This window comes from Solanum dulcamara, chromosome 11, assembly GCF_947179165.1.
Source record: "Solanum dulcamara chromosome 11, daSolDulc1.2, whole genome shotgun sequence".
Classification (NCBI taxonomy): domain Eukaryota; kingdom Viridiplantae; phylum Streptophyta; class Magnoliopsida; order Solanales; family Solanaceae; genus Solanum; species Solanum dulcamara.
Window position 1 is genome coordinate 40,524,456 of NC_077247.1, and position 18,553 is coordinate 40,543,008.

The 18,553-nt window shown below is 32.4% G+C and overlaps 2 protein-coding genes across 2 annotated transcripts; both read right to left on the reverse strand.

The window, feature by feature from the left end:
• Window positions 1-1,069: 1,069 nt before the first annotated feature.
• LOC129872112 (KH domain-containing protein HEN4) lies at window positions 1,070-7,313 on the reverse strand. Its single transcript, XM_055946988.1, has 8 exons — window positions 7,175-7,313; window positions 5,765-6,360; window positions 4,564-4,992; window positions 4,213-4,470; window positions 3,371-3,634; window positions 3,126-3,217; window positions 2,754-2,822; window positions 1,070-2,574 (listed from the first exon to the last, which is right to left on the reverse strand). The coding sequence occupies exons 2-7, from the start codon at window positions 6,338-6,340 to the stop codon at window positions 2,774-2,776; spliced, it is 1,668 nt and encodes a 555-aa protein (XP_055802963.1). The 5' UTR covers window positions 6,341-6,360; window positions 7,175-7,313; the 3' UTR covers window positions 1,070-2,574; window positions 2,754-2,773.
• A 2,901-nt stretch (window positions 7,314-10,214) lies between these two features.
• LOC129872570 (probable calcium-binding protein CML46) lies at window positions 10,215-10,808 on the reverse strand. The gene has a single exon (XM_055947528.1). The coding sequence runs from the start codon at window positions 10,806-10,808 to the stop codon at window positions 10,215-10,217; it is 594 nt and encodes a 197-aa protein (XP_055803503.1).
• Between the last annotated feature and the right edge of the window lie 7,745 nt (window positions 10,809-18,553).

The following is an 18,553-nucleotide window of genomic DNA, read 5'->3' on the forward strand; positions in this document are numbered from 1 at the left end:
TAAGAAGAAGAAGAACACGGACAAAGCAGAAGAAGACGACGAAAGTCTACAAAGAAACTGGCCAATATTTATTTGTAATTAAGTTGACCAAAGTTTATTTTGGGTAATTATCCCTTCTTTAGGGCATTTGTGCTTTTGCTCTTATTTTGTGTTGGTCTTTAATTTTTGTCCCTTATTATAAATAACCTTTTTATAGTGCGTAAATGCATATTTTCATAATATTCCATGACTTCAATTTAAAAAAAGAAAAACTATATTCACTAGGCATAAGTTCAATTGTTAAAGGACAAAACTAATAGAATCAACTGATTTAAGGAATAAACATTAAGACCAATTTATTTAAAGAGTGCAACATGTAATTCTTTTAAGCCAGTTCCCATCATGCTATTTCAAATAATATTTAAAATATTTAAATTATAGTCAGAATGGCAAACTTCAAATAAAAGCATCCTAGTTTCCTCTTCCTTAATTGATGTGCGTAAAACCGATTATGTTCAAGACATGAGCAAATACATACATACATGTATAACCAAATAAAAAACAATATGTATAGGTTAAATATAAGTAGTTCTTTCGCATTCTTTTTTTGGGGGGTTGAAAAAGAAGAGTTGCATTCAATCATGGCAACCCTTTAATTCATGTGTGCAGTATTTAACTTAATACACAGTATTTTAAAAAAACTGATTCGATTTGAATCATAAAGCCGAAGAAAATCAAGTCTAAGAGCGACAATCTAATTATCGTTTCTTGTACTGGCATTTTACATTAAATTTTTGATATGTTAGCCTGTACGATAGAACAAGAGATGCACAATTTGTCGCGTTTTCTACATTATTGGAAGCCATATTTAAAAAGATTAACATTATTATTGTTAATGAAATACTATGATTCTAAGATGTTGAATAATCCCTTCCATAACCCATTCTTCGATCACCAAACTATTTATAAACCACGACGCAATTAGCATTTACGTGCCTACATCTATTTTCGAGCACGAAGTACCGATCATGTCCTACAATTAGATTGTATTGTCATTTGGTTGTATTACATCCCAATATTAGGCAAGATCTTACGTCCAAATGGTTTTATTTACAAATACTTGATTATTACATCAAAGAAAAAAATTTACAAAAGACCAAAGATCTATCGCCCTGCAAAACAACTGTGCCATATAAGGAGGCACTATACCACACCCTGATGCAACTCCAGTCAATCAACTACCTAGAACAACTTCCAAACCTGTGTACCCTTCACACCAGGAGGGATTCAAAGAAACTGTGTCGGGAAAGGGGGGTTGCAATACTTGTTAAGAGATAATCTTCTCATACCCCATGATTTGATTTGTCTTTGTAAACAAGTATCCTCTAATGTCACTAAAATACTCTTCTTCAAGAAACAGCCTCCCCCTCCAACTCAACCACCACCACTCTCAATAAGAAAGAACAAATAATGGAGCATTGCATACGAGGAGCAATAATAGAAGGCATCAGCAAAACAAGTAAACTAACTGACTGTATCCAACAGACGAAGAAGAGATGGCTTAACTTCAAATTGGAGCAGATTTTGAAACAACATTCTCATCAAACAAACGCATAGAAAATACGACTACGTATCTTTGCATAAAGGTGTAAATTCCACTAAATATGTTAATTCATTGCAATAAATATCAGAGCTTGCAGCCAAATCGTATCATAGATGTTTTTTTGGTTTGATAGGTGAATCTTATATAACAAAAGTAAGCATATCATAAAAGAATATGAGACTTACCATGAGATTTTTACCTGCTTCAATTTAATTCCAACCAGTACTCCCAAAAGCTATCAGATTCCACAGTGAAAGGCAGTGAAAATTATATCACTGCATTTTGGCATACTCAAACATCTTGCACCACTAAATCACACAGATCAGTGCATTGAAGATCCGGTGTCTACAGAGAACTGCCCCTGTAGATTAAGCTGTATGCACATTCTCATAGCCACTACATCCTCTTCAGAAGAGCGATCTACTTTTAGCAAGAACTTTTGCCCATAAAATGGAAAGGATTTTCACAAATCATGATTGAATATTATCACATAACAAAGAAACATGTAGTAGGCTTTCTAGTAAGTAATATAGCAATACTACTAAAGACATTTTGAAAGGTTGTATCCCAACATTGCATCATAATCAAAACCAGAAAACACAATTGGAAATCTGCACCATCTAGAGCATCTAAAAGACAGGTCCAGCTAACAGTAGATTCATACAAATAAATAAACTGAAAACAAGACATCAGGACACATGGCCGAGATTTAAGAGTTGAATTCATCTATAGTACAACTATAAAAGGGAAGAAAGGGTGAGGCCGCTGGCTACACAGGTTCTTGGAAGCACAAGAATTTGAGCTTGGAAGTATATGGTGTCAGGGCATGGCAAATTTCGATAGTAGGTAAGATCTTCGGATATGGTCCTGCTAAGGAAAACATCAAGGTAGGCAATGATTTTTGATGTCCGCATTCATCTGGTCATCTGGTTTAGGCAATGTGGCTTCATCAAAGGTGACAGTAGGCAGGCTTCAGGCTTCAGATATCTCGGCTGTTTGTAGCGAGGGAAAGGAAACAAAGGGAAAAGAATACCATTAGTTTTATAATTGGAAGATAGGTTAGGTCATCATACCAAAATGTTTAGAAGTTCTGTATGAGTGGGGCTAGGCATATAAAACCAGCGAACTAAATGAAAGATGCAATGCAATAGAACCATAATTCAAGAGCTACCTGTGGTCCTGTTACAAGCTCTAGTAACCATAACTTTTTCTCCGAGGGGCAGAGTTTTGCCTTGATGACCTGTTAACATAAACTTAACAATGAATAAGAATTGGAGAAGCAACTTTGACTTCTTTAGAGCAGTTGAAAGTAGAGGAGCTAAATAAGAAATCCTCTCCAACAAATGGACAGAACAAAATCACCAGTGACAAGTTCAAACCAGAATGTCGTTAGGTCAGACAAACAGGTAAGAACCTAATATCAAACTACGAGCTCATTCTTGTTTTTCTTTCAAGAAAATCATGGGCAGCATGATCACAGTATCGGAACTACATAGGACACCAAACCTACCCAAGACTGGTGAAGGGAAGGCAAGAGACTCACCCAGATCCACTGGAACGCCCATAAGAATATCCTTCTTTTGGATAAGCAGGAGAATATCCTTCATATGCCCCATATCCTACACTACTACTACTCTGCACATGGAATTAGAAATTAATAACGAAAGTAGCACATGGACATTCCATAAAAATAGTAGAAAGCAACCGAAACAAACAAATCCCAAAACTTCAGGAGAGCACTGCAACATCCAAAAACTCCTTTGACTAACCAATGAAACAAAGTTTTACCTGGAGAGTACCATAACTTCCAAAACCATCAGCATGTGGAAGATCACTAGTACCACCATAACCAGCTGAGTAGGAATGTTCGCGTGCATGTCTCCTAGTATCTCTGTGTTCATATTTCAAGGTATCTGAATCTGTTGACATGGGGAGGTAGGGGAGAACTGGCACAAAGGCAGACATGGGTCCCTCTTTTTCAAAAAGATTAGCCCTTAAACGTGATGTTACTTGCATGAGTGCATCCTTTGAAGCATCGGGATCTCCTGATATCTGATGAATGTTGGAAGTATATATAATTGGCTTCAGTTACGAAAACTAGTCTTTTGAGTAACTTCTTCAAAGCAAAATAACAAGTATAATGATAAATATAAGAGCATGAAAGAAGTTCCTAAATAAATTTTAGAAAAACGTGGAGACCAATTATGATAGTATAAGTAACCAGGAATGACAAGAAAGAAAAGGAACTACTACATAAAGTATGTTTGCATCAGCATTCTTTTTTCCCTCTTTGGAGGATTTATTTTGGGGAACAGTGAGTACATCACAGGATTGGGGAAAAGGACAAACCCTATGAAACAATAGTTCCATTCATGCACACTCCTTTCCCAAAAACTAATCAAGAACAGATACGGATCCAAAGGCAATAGCAGCGTATGGCTTTCAAAGATGTCAACATCTACATCAGAAACCCTCATTCATATTGTATACTCATACTCCAGTAGCCGGATTTCTAAAGAGGGAGGGAGAAAGTTATTGAGAAACCACTGACCTTTTTCCCCTTTTGATCAAGTGAGGGATATCCTTGACATATACAAAGTACCCAATTACTATTAACAATGAATAATTACCTGTACCATCTCATCATCTTCAGATGCAACCTTCGGAAGGTCTTCCTTCGAGAGAATGCGAATATTAGCTTTTGTGATTTTCCTCATCTCATTAATTATGGATCCTCCTTTCCCAATAAGACAGCCAATTCGAGATGCTGGAACCAGCAACCTTGTGGTGACTGATACAAGACCTGAATCCCGTTCCACTTCCTCACGGCACCTTGGTTGCAAGCGCAGTGCTGCTTCAATTGTGGGAGAATATGTGTCCTCAAAAAACTAGACAAAGCATAAAACCGCATCTTTACTGAGAGAACAATAATCCTCAAGTTGCATATTCCGATAAACATCCATTTGAGTAGAAATACTTACCTCTTTTGCAGAAATATTAATCACACAATTGTCACCTTCAGCATTAGAACTATTAACCTTGATCACTGCACCAGACTCTTGTCTAATTTGGTTTATTATGACACCACCTTTGCCAATAACACCTCCGATATTTGCAGCAGGACACACTAAACGAAGAGAAAATTCCTTTGAAGATGATTCATCCCTTGGAGCTGAGTAGAAAGTCCTTGACCAGTCACCACTCTCCCCTTTGTAACCCCCATACGGCCCCACTAGCGGAGCTATTCCCACTATTGGAGCACCACCAGCAGGACCTATAAGTGAACTGCGTGAAGAGTAGACAGTTGGTGCATCGGAGGCTAGAATGTGTTGTGTACGAGATGGATTATTGTGAAGACGAGTTGCAATTGCAAAGAGAGCCTTCCTCACTACAGCAACTTCACCAGATATCTAAAACCAAGTAACCAGCAATCAGATGAGCAGTGACGTTAATTCAGCCAAATTTATTTCTAATTCCACATTACTAAGCAACAACATACCCAGTGCACTTCAGTCCCAGAAAGTAGGGTATGGGGAGGGTAGAGCGTACGCAAACCTTAACCCTACCTCAGAGGTAAAGAGGTGGTTTCCAATAGACTCTTGGCTTAAGGAAAAATAGCCCATAGCAGTCCCAAAAAGAGGTAACACAAGTACAAGAAACAGATAATAATAAAAACAAACGATAGCAACAAAACAATATGATAATCGTGGTACAAGAAACAACAGTTAGTAACAGAAATTGAAGGCCAGGAAACTACAAGAGAGATATTACAACTACTAATAAGCGCAATGAGAAAAAAAATTGAGTCCTAGCTTGATAGACCAACGACTATCAAGAAAATTGGCCATATATTTATAACTAAAGAAACAGAGCCATCCATGTGTGTGTGTGTGTGTGTGTGTGATTATGCAATTTGCGCTGTCAATAATAAATTTCAAGAGGTGGTGTGAAACAGAAGTGCAGCATGATTAATCCATTTAAATTCTAAATCAAACAGTCAAACAAGTTGTAAAAGAAGATACCCAAAGTAATTAGGCTGAAATGTGATAGCCCGCAAGTTCAAGCATGAAGAAGAAGAACGTAATCAAACTTACTAACCAACAAAATTTATTGCAAGAGAGTATAAATTTGATGTTGCAGAAGTAACACAAAAGGATTGATATGAAGGTGATCCTGCATTACCTGCACAAGTTCGTCTGAGCTCAATGCACATGCAGGCAAATGCTTATCTTTCAAAATACGGATCTGAGCACCAGTTTCACTTCGAATGTCCTGAACTATCTGTCCCCCTTTCCCAATAATACATCCAATTTGATCTGAAGGTACTAGGAGCTTAACAGTAACCTGTGATGCTTCCTCGGAATTCTCATCAATAGTGTCATCACTGATAATTTTATCATATACTCTGAAAAGGGCATCCTGAGCTGGACAAACACGATCTTCAGTGTCATCGAACTCATTTGTTTCTTCACTTGAGCTGTAGATGGTGACAACACGTTCGTCACAGTCAGGTACTGTCTCTCCAATTCTAATTTTTGATTTAGTATCCACCCTTAATTGTTTAACAATCTCCCCACCTTTACCTATGATGCTGCCAATCTTCTTTACTGGACACAAGTACCGATATACTGTATCCTCAGGGCCAATAGAGAAAGGATCCTTGTCACTTCTAGTATTTCTCCTTTTATTCCCCCCGTTTTCACTGTAATCTGACTGAGAATGAGACCGCTTCCCATAGCTATCCCGTCGACCAGCCATTGCAAAATATGGACTAAATACTGTTTATCATCGAAAAATTGCAAACAAAAGTCATAAATCCATGAAGAATAAATCCACCTACTAAAACTTCTATTATGTCAGATAGAAAATAATTTTCCATCAGCACAAGTACGCATCTCCCAAAACCCTGTTACAGTCCAAACAAAGAAACTAGAATAGGTTGACAGTGCCAAAGTTCCATCCAATTTCATGTCATATTTCCTCAAATACTCATCATATATCCATGATACAATGTGTTCGACATACGCATCCTACATCAGCAGGATCTCCAAATTTCTAGATCTCTTCTAGGTGGGGGTAAAAAAAGATTCTGACATCAACAAAACAATAAAATTGGATGTTTATGCAGTTCCTTATCAGAGTAAACATTATAATTTCCTTGTACATAAGCGGAAACGCAAGACACAAGCCGATATCACATATTGTCTGAGCCTATACACAATTGACCAATTCACGAATTCCAGATCAAGGACACTGTCAATTCAAGAAAAATCCTTCTTCCTTGTTCTTTTTTACTTCGAATGTAATAATTGTGCTAAAAATAAAAACAAAAAAGTTGATAAACAAAATAAAGTTTACCAAGAAGAAGAAGAATCTCTCGAAAGGGTAAAAACAAAGAACACAGATCTGAAAAGAAACATAGATCTGAAAATAAGGTCGTCGCTAAACTCCATCGAATAGGATTCTAATCACAGATTTATGGAATTACATATAAATACTCCGTTATCCATTCGGAATTCCTAATTAATTTCAACAAGATAAGAAAATCTATACAGAGATAAAATCATAAGAGATGTAAATTGTAGAAAATACCTGAGAATAAGCGCTGGGTAATATGCAAGAACAAACAGACGGTAGAAATTACTGAGCGATGTTGATTAATAGCAGCTAGGGTTTTGACCCGAAATAGTAAGGGCTCGGCCACGTCCTTCCGTGCTATATAAATATCTTTCTGGTCTGAATTTTCTCGTAATATTTTGTACGCAAAGTAGTCAAGTTTTAGAGCCCGTTTGGATAGGCTTAAAAAAAATAATTTTTATGTATAAAATGTTTTTAGAATTTTGAAGTGCTGAAAGTTATTTTTATAAATAAGCAGTTGAGTGTTTGGATAAAATTGTTTATGTTGAAAATAAGTGTTTGAATTTTAGGGTTAAAAGAATAAAAAAGGTAGTTTGGGAATTTAATTAAAATATAAGGGATATAAAAGTAATATTCATGGTCAAACAAAATGGCTTTAAGCACTTAGAAAAAAAATTAGAAATCCTAACTTTTCATTTTTAACTGAGTTTAAGAATTTTATGGCTTAAAGTTAGAATTAGGCAAACACGTCCAAAAGCTAAAAAGGGACTTATAAGTTGGTTTGACCAACTTAAAGCCCATCCAAACGGTCTCTTATTGTAAAAATTAAAAAAAAAAAAAAAAATTTTAAAGTTAAAAAATAATATTTGAAAAATTGAAACTATTTTTTGTCATAAATAAATTGAAGTTGTTTTTTAGTTTATAAGAATAATTTAAAGTAAAAATATTTTTTTTGTTATTTTTGAAATTCTTTGAATTCTTGAAAAAATTGAAAATAAAATTTTCCGAAATTTTTTGATTAAATATATTTTTTGTGGTTCAATTCAAGCAAAAAAAATAAAAAAAAAAATTATAGACAAAGTCCCTAATCATTTTCCAAAATAGGAAATACTCCATGTTTTATGAGAAATTGCACAACTAAATCCAATTCATAAAACTTTAAATGTTATTTCATTTATCTCACGCTATATGCTCTTATTATTATTGTTAGTTGTTGTAAAATCAAAGGGTGTGAAAAATAAATGAGGAGGTGATGTGAATGTGGATATATATTACTACTCATAATGATAGAATTACATTTTAAAGATATGGACATCCATGCTAATATAATATATTTATAACATCATTATTATAATCAAACAACTTATTTATTATAACTTCTTATATATACATTTTAATTTACTAAAGTACTTTTCATCTAATCTTTAGATATGAATTTTAAAAGTGTTAAAGCTAATGATCCAATTAAGATTAAACATTATAAGTTTTTGGACTCTTATAATCCAAAATATTATTTCTCAGATATGAAAATACCACTTTGACTTATTAATTGACAAAGCAAAAATCGAGTAGAGAGGGTGGGGTTTGCTTTCTTCACTTAGTACATTCATTAAGCTTAAGAACATGATTTATTCTTCATTAAATATTAATTATAAGTTTTTCATTAATTGAGCCATATATAAACTAATAAAAAAAACTAAAGTTGTTTGAACTGGCTCCATGACAACATAATATCAATATTTAATAATATTTATCAGTTGCGCATAAAATAAATCTCTTTTATAATATGAATGTCATGATATGACAATCACTAATACGAATTATGACGATTATACATAATTTTGTGTTGCATATTCCCTTTCATATATTATAAACATTAGTAACTTATCATACCATATTTGTAAATTTAAAAAAATATATATTAACATTATATACAATTATATCTCAAAAAGGCATTATTCAGTAAAATCTCAAAATAATAACATATATATCCTTACGACAAACAAAAATTCATTAATATATATCAGCAACACATGGTTGAGTTCTCGGTTCAAAACATCAAAAGCACATTAATTATAAGTAAAACTAATACTCATTATATGTACATATTTTTAAAATATTTTTGATTGCAGATCATTTTAGTTAATGCTCTTTGTTTCTGAATCTTCTATTTAACAACAAAGTATTTTATTCCGTATGCTGGTACCTTTAGAGTATTTATCATTCTTTAAAAAAATATTACTTGACTTGTCTCCTTCGTCATACAATAATCCAATAACATCATATAATTCAAGCAACTTTGAATTAATTGAAAAGTCAAAAATTACACATCATAACACTTTCATTCAACATATAAATACTCTCTTTTATATAGTGAATATAATTGTAGACTTATAATATTTTTTTTGTCACAATTCTCTCTTTCACTACCATACACTACAATATTGTATCACACATAACATATTTCATCTCATACCCAGCACAAAGGAAGATACATCATTATTTATAAGTGAAGAAGTCTTTCATGTAATCAATGGATAGAATGAGGGATAGTAATATGGGTAGATAAATGTAATAAATATTACATAAATTACAAGAAACTAATAATCATATGTGTGACAAAAAACTAATGACCATGAGAATTATAAGAACTAATGATCATATAAGTTACAAAAATTAATAGTCATCTTTTATCCGAATTTATACCAACTAACATATGCATTTAATATTTTATTTTAATAATAAAATACATATACACCAACATTTACCCAAACAACTACTCGCACCAATGACAACAATATGAGGTCGTTTGGATAGGCTTATAAGTTGCTTATAAGCTGTTTTTAGTTTTTTTTGAGTGTTTGACTGGCCAATTTAAAGTCATTTTGTGATTAAAATAAGCCTCAATAAATAGTTGAGTTTATTTGGATGAACTTATTTTAAGCACTTTATAAGTTAAAAACAGCTTATAAGTCAAAAAAAAAAGAGTTGACCTACACCTACTTCTTTTTTTACTTATAAGCAATTTTCAACTTATAAGCTGCTTAAAAATAATACAATCCAAATACGCTATAAGAATAATAACACTAACACAATAAAGATGTGTCTATAACAAAAATTTCATGAAAATATGAAGGAAGAAAAAAAACATATGCAACAAAAGAATGGGATCAGTAGTTTGTATTTATAGTAATATAGTGGTATTTTCTTGTTTGGCAAAAACAATAAACTCACATTAAACTAGTTTATGAATTTGCTGGTGTTAACAAAAAATTTAGAACATCTCTACAAATTCCTCAAAATCGATCTTTCCATCTCCATTTTCATCAAAGGCCAAGATCATCTTCCTGCAATTCTTCAATTCTGCAGCTTCGTTAAATCCAAGAGCACACAAAACTCTCTGCAATTCTATTTCATCAATGAAACCATCTCTGTTCTCATCAAATACATCAAATGCTTCTTCTAATTCCTGCATATTATTATTATTATTATTATCATTATCATATTCTTCTTCTTCTTTATCTCCAAACAAATCGCGAAAATTGTCGGAATCGAACCTCTCATGAAGTTTATCACCTTCTGGGTTACAAAAAATTCCCAATTTACCCATTATCTGTTCTACTTCTTCTGTGCATAAACTTCCATCAACTAACAGAAAAGACACATTTTGAGATGTATTATTATTCTTGCCTTTTTCTGATTTGGATTTTTGTGATTGGGATAAGAAATTCAAAAATTTTCTTCCCCAATCAAAAATTATGTACAACAAAAAGAAGCCAACTAAGCCATGAATAGCGAGAGGAACGGGAAGGGTAGTAACTGATAATTTCTTGATTGAAAATCGATTGAGATAGGTAGAAGCTGCCATTTGGCTATATTGCCTAAATGGAGCTTCTGGATTGAAAAAATGGAGAAGATTTTTCTAATTTCTCCTCCTCCTCCCTTGTTGTTGTTACAATAAGGGTGACTGAGAAACAGAGGAAAGAAGATGTGTTTTTTCTTTTTTCTTTTTAAGGGTTGTGTGTAGGGCGGAGAGGACTTATAGGGAAAGCATATATTGTTTCTTTTTTGTTTTGTTTTCATTCCTTTTTTATTTATGTGTTACCCTGTACTCAAAATTTAAAGAATTCGAATGCATCAATATTATTTTAATTTAGATGTTAGCGAAATTTTTAATAATAATTAACAAATACTGTAATATTTGATTGATCACAAATGACTTCAATAAAATTGAAAATACTAAACACAAATATATAGATCAAATATTAGCTCTAATACTTCAATTTTACTTTTCTGATTTGATTTGATTATTTAAATTAGTAGTAACTTTATTTGACTATATATGAGGAAGTAATTAGGTGAGCGTTTGAATACAAGAATTGTGAAATCTGAAAAAATAAATAAATTATTTTTATGTTGAAAATAATACTTTTTGAAAATTAGAGCTGTATTTAGATATGAATATAAATGGAAATTATTTTTAATTATTATTTTAAGTGAATATTATGAAAATAATTTTTCTAATATTAAATAATTATAATAGTTCTAGGTTTAAACAAATTTCCATAATAAAAATTCCAGAAAAAAATGTAAAAACTATCCAAGATAGACGAGCACAAGGAAGTTGCTCCGCGATAAAGTGTAGCTTTTTATGCAGTAATAAAGGATGTATTGAAATTTCTCTGGCAACCTCCAAGGAAGACATGCGATGGAACGGATGAAATGACTCATTTTAAATAAAAAATTTGAGTTCAAATTCTGCAAATGAAAAAAATTTTAATAGGGAAGATTTTTCCTAAATAAATCCTATATGTTATGACTTGTGAATTCAAATTAATCGAATGATTAAAAAAAAAAATTAAAAGGAGAAATTTCTGTAGCCAACCCATATACGGAATTTCTGTTGCATTTTACATACTTTTGCTTAGATTTTTTATTTATAAAATAAATAAATTATGTTTACATCAAATAATATAATATATATTAAAATGACCGAATTATCAACACAATCTATTATTTAAGATGATCAACTAATATGATTTGGTTTAAATATTTTTGTAGATCAATTTTTTCCTCACCTCTTTTTTTTCGTCCTTGACTGAAAAGTTGAAACCATTGGTACTTAACTTTCCTATCAAGTTTTTCTGGTCCGGATATTTTTAAATACTTGGAAAATCAAATTCAACTTTTCAATACTAAGAACAAAAATCAATAAAAGCAAAATTTCAGGAATTGAACTTTGCCAAGTAAGAGTTACATATTTTAAAACTAAATAAGAAGTGTAATAAATCTCAATATTTTATAACCACTCATCTATTTATTTTTACTTGTCTGCTATTTTAAAGATAAATTTTCACTTTTACTTCTCACTTTTAATATATCAAGAAAAGATAATTATTCTTTTTATATTTTACTCTTATAGCATGTCTTCTTAATAACTGTGTCAAGTCAAATGTGACAAGTAAAAAAGAACAAATGGAGTAATATATAAAAAATATTCAAAAACATTTGTAGTCAGAAGATAAAATTATTTTAATCTCCTGATATTAATAATGCAAAAAATGAACTTTGTATATTGTTAATTCTATGATCCAATTTGGGCAGCTATAAATCTTTTTTCGTTTGAAAACTTTCTTCTCCCTTTTCATCTTTTCTGCTTTAGGAATGAATTGGTGATAAGTTGCAGCTATTCTTTTTTCCATCCAATCTAATACCATCAGATTTAGTAGCTGATTAATTTGAATTCGTGTAAATAAATTATTTTAAGAATTAAATATTCTCAAATTCCTACTATAAGTGATTTGACATCTTGAATTCAAAATCTATAAAGCAAAACACACATATCACTTAACCACAATCTCTAATAATAAGCTTTCATTTATTCAGAACATGAGATTAGAATCACTTACCCATTCAGATTTTTATTATAATGGAAGAAATAATAGCCCTTTCACCCCACCCCCTTTCAAAATAAAAATCAAAGATGGACTATTATAATAACGATTAACAGGGTAGTATAAAATTTATTGCGAAGTTGAAAAGACACAAAAACTCGAATATTCTAACGCGGAGTGGAATATATTTAATACCATAGCTCTAAATTTAATATATATATATATATATATATTTTATTTTTTTTATTTATTTATTTATTTATTTATTTATTTTTTAAAAAATTATGAAATTAAACTCACCTATGTTGATTGAGAATTGCACCAGATCTTCCAATGCAGGGGAATCAAAATCCAATCCATCAAGAAGTAGGAGGCATTCCCTGTCCTAATGCTAGTTACAGATTAACCAATTCCTCGTAAGTTTTATGTAAAAGTTTCACCCCATGTTTGATGGTAGGATTCGAAGAAGTTATGTCTGTCGCTAACCCTTGAAGCAGTAGGGAGAATTTCTCCTATAATTTTTGAGCATTTTGAATAATGTATTTGCAAGGTTAGATCAGCTTGGGACTGAATTGGATCCTCTAAGTTTTGATAGTATTTATGTTGTATTCAATTGTTTCCCAAGAGAAATATAGGTGATCGATCACCTTTGTTCTAGGTTCTCTTTTTACAAGATTGGAACAAGCAAAGACTTTTAGTATGCATCAAAATGTGAGAACCAAATTGTTTGGCCCTTGATTAAATAAATCGGATGGAAACTGAAACAATAATGGGTTATCAAGGTCAGTGTACATGGTCAAGAACAAGGCACGAACAATATGGACACTTGAGACATTAAAATTCTAAAAATTATTAAAGGGCACCACATAGTTTCGCTTTATGCATTTGATATTTGTAGTAGAATACAAACTTACATTTTAAAGTAAGAAATATTATATGTATAGCACAAATTAATCTAACAAGAAGTAATGTTGATTGTCATGAAATTCAAAAGACTATACAACGAATTACATAACACACATAGATCGTAAAAAAATATTCAAGTAGACCAATGATTAAAAGTAAAGAAACACAAAGCAGTCAGGGAGTGAGGACTGAGGAAGAGAAACTTTAAACTCTAGGGGGGGATATCAAGAAATCAGGAGGGTTATCTCTGATTTTTATTTGTTTAAAAAAAATATTAAATCCAGCTGAAATTTGGATTAATACAGCTGGAAATTAGCTGTCACATCAGTTGGTTACTGTTAGTTGTACCTAACTCATTCTGTTAGAGTTAGTTTGTTAAGTAGGTGTTAGTCTATTAAGTGTAGTTTGTTAGCACTACACTACAACTAACTTGTATTGTTACATTGTATAAATACTTCTAAGTGTGGATTCAATTGAAATATAATAATACTTCTTCTTCTTGTCTAATTATGTTCTCTTCAATTCTCTCAATGTAGCTCAGTTAGATCTAGTTAGTTTTCAGATTAGTTAATATATTTTAACATGATTTCAAGCATGACTTCAAACCTGCAAATGCACACGTGACAGAATGTTGATGATTTTTCCAATAGTGCAACTTCAACACATATGTCACCAACTCAATATCAGAATCTAGAATCTAGTTAACAAGATGGATAGAACAGGAACATCAGATTGTGCTACTAACATGTCAGGTATCACCTCTTTATTGTCCAAAGCAAGTAAAATTTATGAATGGATAGTTGATAGTGGAGCTACATATCATATTACACCTAGTGAGAATTTATTAACTACTATTCGAAGATTAAAGATAGTGATTCTTGTGGAGTTCAAGTTCCAACAGGGAATAGATGTGACATCAAAGATACAGGAACTATCAACATATTAGAAGGTCATAAGCTTAAGAATGTTCTGTATGTACCAGAATTCAAGTCCAGCTTACTATCAGTCTCCAAATTAACCAGGGTACTCTCTTGTTCAATCTCCTTTTTCCTTGATTTCTGTGTGTTTCAAAGATTCTTCAATGGAAAGGTATTGAGGATTGGTACGAAAAAGAAAGGCCTGTACATATTGAAGGAATCAATAAAATCCACAATAAATGCAATAGTTGCTGAGAATGCATATGTAGATGCAAAGCTATGGCATTTGAGATTAAGACATCCATCAACTGGAGTAATGCAAAATATTCAGTCATTAAAGCATTTTTCAGTCAAGTATGTGTCACACAACTGTGAGATTTGTCCTTTAACAAAGCAATGTAGATTAAAATTTCCTGTCAGTAATAGTAAAACACTTAGAGTTTTTGAATTGATTCATGTTGATGTTTGGAGACCTTATAGCAAGCCTACTCATGACAGAAAGAACTACTTTGTTACTATAGTAAATGATCATAGTAGGTACACATATGTATATGTATAATTCATTCTAAGAGTGAAGTCATTGTAGTTCTAAAAGATTTCATTGCTTTAATAAAAAATCAGTTTGACTTGTTTGTGAAAATCTTAAGTTCTGATAATGGGTCAGAATTTTTCAATTCTTCGCGTATTGATTTGCTTGCATCTCATGGTATTGTGCACCAAATTAATTGTGTTTACATTCCCCAACAGTATGGGATAGTGGAGAGAAAATACAGGCACATCCTAGAAGTAGCTAGGCGACTAAGGTTTCAGAGTTCCTTACCTATTCATTTTTTGGGAGAATATGTTAAGACTGTTGTGTATTTGATCAATAAGCTGCCCACCAGTGTACTTGGAGGGAAGACACCTTATGAGATGTTGCATCACAAGACACCTAACCTTGATCATTTAAGAGTATTGGGTTATTTGTGTTATTTAAGTAGATTGCCAAAAGGCGACAAGTTTGCTCCTAGAGCCAGAAAAGCAGCGTTTTTTGTATTCAAAAACTCAAAAAGGGTACAAAGTCTATGACCTAGTTGAGAAAACTTTCTTTGTAAGTTGGGATGTCGCCTTTAAAGAATACATTTTTCCTTATCATGAAGAAAACTTAACACTTGACCTGGACATGTTTGAGTTAGTCACTCCTGTTGAATCAGCTCTTCCAACTACATGTGCTGAGCCTATTGTGTTGGAACAATTAGTAGAGGTGAATGCTGATGTTTCAACACCCACACAGTCTCCTGAATCCCCTGATACACATAAGCTAAACACCTTAACACCTGGATCAGTAGATGCTGATGTTGCCATTGAAGAAAATTCAGACGAAGGACATTCAATACCAGTCCCACCATAAGTTCAGGCCCCTATATCACTGACTGATCAGTCACAAATACACACTAGGCCCACTAGGAATACTAAGCAACTTATTTGGCTTAGTGATTATGTAACTACTTCAAAATTATCTAAGCCATCTACTAGTTGTTTCTACCCTATTTCATACTACCTTAATTACTCACACATGTCCTATCCTTATCAATCTTACCTAAGTGCCTTTTCTTCACTTGTGGAACCCAAGTCCTTCAAAGAGCCTTCTTAGGATGAAAGATGGGTTGCTGCTATGACAGATGAAATAAGTGCTTTAGAGAGTAATCACATTTGGAAAACAGTTGATTTGCCTCCTAGGAAATAGGCTATTGGTTCAAAATGGGTTCTTAAGATCAAGTACAAAGCAGATAAGACTATAGATAAATTCAAGGCAAAATTGATAGCCAAGGGCTATAATTAGAAGGAAGGATTGGATTATCATGAGACTTTTTCACCAGTTGCAAAGATGGTGACAATGAGAACTATTATTAGCATTGGAGCTTCAAAGGATTGGCCTTTATTATAAATGGATGTCAACAATGCCTTTCTATAAAGTGATCTATATGAAGATGTGAGTTTGTAAGCTTGTAAAATCTTTATATGGTTTGAAACAGGCTTCTAGACCGCGGAATATTAAATTGACTACAACCCTAATAGAAGCAGAATACAATCAGAGTTCACATGATCATTCTTTGTTTACTAAACAAGCTGGCACTGATATAGTAATAATCCTAATTTATGTTGATGACTTGTTGATAATCAAAAGTAATCAACATATGATGATGAGGCACAACAAACTTTGCATAGCAAGTTCAAAGTGGAAGACTAAGGACAACTCAGATACTTCTTAGGGATTGAAGTAATGAGATCAGAAAAAGGGATATTACTTAATCAAAAGAAATATACATTGGAGTTGCTTTCCACAGCTGGGTTGAGTGGAGCAAAACCAACTTCTACTCCTATGGAGATGAACATGAAACTCACTACAGTAGAATATGACTTAGTAGTTGGTAACATTGATGATTCTATCCTAGATGATATTCACAGATATCAACAGTTAGTTGGAAAATTAATTTATTTGACGATTACTAGACTTGACATATGCTTTCCTGTTTAAGTACTCAGTCAATTTATGCAACACCCCAAAAGATCACATTGGGATGCAACATTAAGAGTTCTCAGATATTTGAAGAAAACACCAAGTCATGGTGTTTTATTGAAGAAGGGTCCAGTTATAATTCTAAAAATCTTTTGTGATTCAGATTGGGCAGCTTGCCCCAACATAAGAAAATCAGTTACAGGTTATGTCATTCAAGGTGAAATGTGAAAATGAGAGAATACACCCCCACCCCCTCTTCTGCCCCCATCGCCATCTTTTAATTCATAATATTCCACGTTCAGATTCTTTATTGGAATTTACAAAATTTATTACAATTATATCTCCAATAAAATGTACTTGGTTATTATAAACTACTCCTTTCTTTCTGTATTATCCTTTTTTACATTATTGAAAATAGTTGTTTCAAATTATTTGTCAATTTATAAAATCAATATAGACTTGATCAATTCTTTTTTAAAATATAAAAAATATTGATCACCTTGTAAAGTTCCAAAAAAAAAACTCTCCATGGTTAACCTTTTTCATGTTCACATTTAGACAAAATTTAGTACATTTAAAGTGGACAAGCAAATATAATACGGAGGAGGAGGAAGTAATTTATACACATTTAATCAAGAACATTGCCAAGAGAAATTCTACCCCCAAAAATAATTATAGTGAGGGAGGATGCTATTATAGATGAGAAGTTACTATAAAATATAAATATTAGTATAAAATATGCTTATAGGGAGGTAGCCACATTAGCTTATAGATGTACTTTTTTTGTTTCTCCTCTTCCCCGCTTTACTGCCTACCAAGAATAACATATTTTTTTTCCTCGGTCAACAAAAAGGCTATTTGCTCCTCCATTCATACTATTTGATAGAATAATTCACTTGAACAAATAATAGAAGTTGAACTATTATTTCACACTTTTTCTTACCTAATAGTAATATGTTAAACTATTTTCTAAGGAACTTCCTTTTATTCTTTCTTAAAAGCAGTCAAAAAATTCTATTGGCACCACCCGGCTGCCAGTTTCCTCGCAATAGGAAAAAATCAAGTATGGGCTGATCAAGCCAGAGTATGTTGGGACCAAATCCTAACTAGCCGACTTGCTTACGAAGGAATTGAGGATAACACAACATCAGTTCCTTCTTTCCAAGCTAGGAGTTCGTGATATCTTCCATCCTAGCTTGAGGGGAGGTATTAAATCCAGCTGAAAATTAGCCGTCACATCAGTTGGTTACTGTTAGTTGTAACTAACTCATTCTTTTAGAGTTAGTTTGTTAAGTAAGTGTTAGTTTGTTAAGTGTGGTTTGTTAGCACTGTACTACAGCTAACTTGTATTGTTACATTGTATAAATACTCCTAAGTGTTGGTTGAATTGAAATAT

What these genes read in the sequence shown, in the direction of transcription:
- LOC129872112 (XM_055946988.1), bottom strand. Translation starts at nt 6,340, where the DNA reads ATGGCTGGTCGACGGGATAGCTATGGGAAGCGGTCTCATTCTCAGTCA. An exon ending in TTAATATTTCTGCAAAAGAG is followed by an intron (nt 4,471 to 4,563) that starts GTAAGTATTTCT and finishes TGCTTTGTCTAG; the next exon opens with TTTTTTGAGGACACATATTC. An exon ending in AAGATGATGAGATGGTACAG is followed by an intron (nt 3,635 to 4,212) that starts GTAATTATTCAT and finishes AACATTCATCAG; the next exon opens with ATATCAGGAGATCCCGATGC.
- LOC129872570 (XM_055947528.1), bottom strand. Translation starts at nt 10,808, where the DNA reads ATGGCAGCTTCTACCTATCTCAATCGATTTTCAATCAAGAAATTATCA.